The sequence below is a fragment of the Penaeus monodon genome, chromosome 33 (genome assembly GCF_015228065.2).
Source record: "Penaeus monodon isolate SGIC_2016 chromosome 33, NSTDA_Pmon_1, whole genome shotgun sequence".
NCBI lineage: Eukaryota > Metazoa > Arthropoda > Malacostraca > Decapoda > Penaeidae > Penaeus > Penaeus monodon.
In genome coordinates this window covers 11,784,383-11,785,734 of record NC_051418.1, presented here as the reverse complement: position 1 = coordinate 11,785,734, position 1,352 = coordinate 11,784,383, and the positions used below count along the sequence as shown (strand labels likewise).

Genomic DNA, 1,352 nt, shown 5'->3' with positions numbered 1-1,352 from the left:
GTGCGTGCTTGTTTGCTATATTAGCACATTACCTTTGTGCGCTTATTGTCACTCATGTTTGCAAGACCAACCTGTGAAAGAAAGAAGCTCTTACAACAAGTTCTCCATTAAGCCTTGATTCACTTAATACCACATAGACCAAATGACTACCTTTTAACACTTAGTAAGAAAAAACATTAGACATCATGTTGAAAACTCAAAATCAGTGTAAAATAATGCAGATTCTACAGTACAATATCACATATCACTAAATCTTTGGGGTAACTTGTCAAATACCTACATTTGGTCATCTGACATTCACAAAATATTGGCGATCAGTCACACGAAATGCATGAAAAATCAACTAACATCCACTAATATTATTCTGGCAAGGTAAAGCTTGTTAAACTCCATGACATTTTATTGTCAAATAAGGAACCAGTGAAGCTCAAGCCAGCCAGAATGTAAATGGTGGTGTGCTGATCTTTGCCACATTGCAAAGCACTGATGCTGTGGCTTGATGCTGCATTTTTCTTATTCTGGTCTTCAGGCAGTAGGCCATCCAACATAGATTGGGGTTACTGTCCAGAATTGGACTACCCTAACAGAAAGAAATACAATGATAATGGTTATAAAGAACACATAAAACAATGGTGGTAGGCATTAAAAAAAATATAATAGGCAAATTAAAGATGTCCATATCAAAGATAGCATCACTGGATGTGCACAAACTGACATCCATTGATGCCATTGCCTCTGCATTTTTTGCTCTAGCAAAGGCAAACAACCCTCTACCACGTATATTTTGTCAAGACAGTGTCTATACACCTCTCAAGTGATTTTTTGTCAGTAAACGGTCAACAGCAAAGGATATTCTTCCTTTAACTAATTTGGGTCCATTCTAGTCAAACAGACCTTTAAATACTAATAATTTCATTTATGACATCCATTATGTTCTGAATTATTGCTTTTCTGATTTTTTCTTCTTTTTATCACCTTAATTATCCAAGAAAAATCCTTTTACTTTGCTGCTTTATTATCATTTCAGTTTTCTTTGTGGATTATTGGGGTGGGTTGTGACCATGTCATTGGTAAGTTTACCATGCCTATTTGCTTTGTGTTTTAGATGTTTTCTTCTTGTCTTTGTTGTGTTTGTGTTGCTGATGTACGTCATTTCTGTTTGGAGTTTGGTTTATTATCTTTAACCTAGAGTGAGGCTTTGAGGTCGTGTTAATATCAGTATGTTCTGTTTTCTTCTGTTGTTTGAGGTGTTGTGCTTTCATGGGTTTGTTTTGTGTCATTTTTGTTTTCTGATTATTTGTTACTGTATTTGTTTTTAAGTTTAAGTTGCTGTCCTTTTATAAGCTTTTGGC

General features: G+C 35.1%; 1 protein-coding gene across 1 annotated transcript in view; it reads right to left on the bottom strand.

Moving 5' to 3' along the window:
- The window catches only part of LOC119594038, a gene marked incomplete in the record, with an annotated part of 9,025 nt that overhangs the window by 6,729 nt on the left and 944 nt on the right, over positions 1-1,352 (bottom strand). The window contains 1 exon segment of the mRNA XM_037943066.1: positions 33-71. Coding sequence (XP_037798994.1) covers positions 33-71 — 39 coding nt within the window.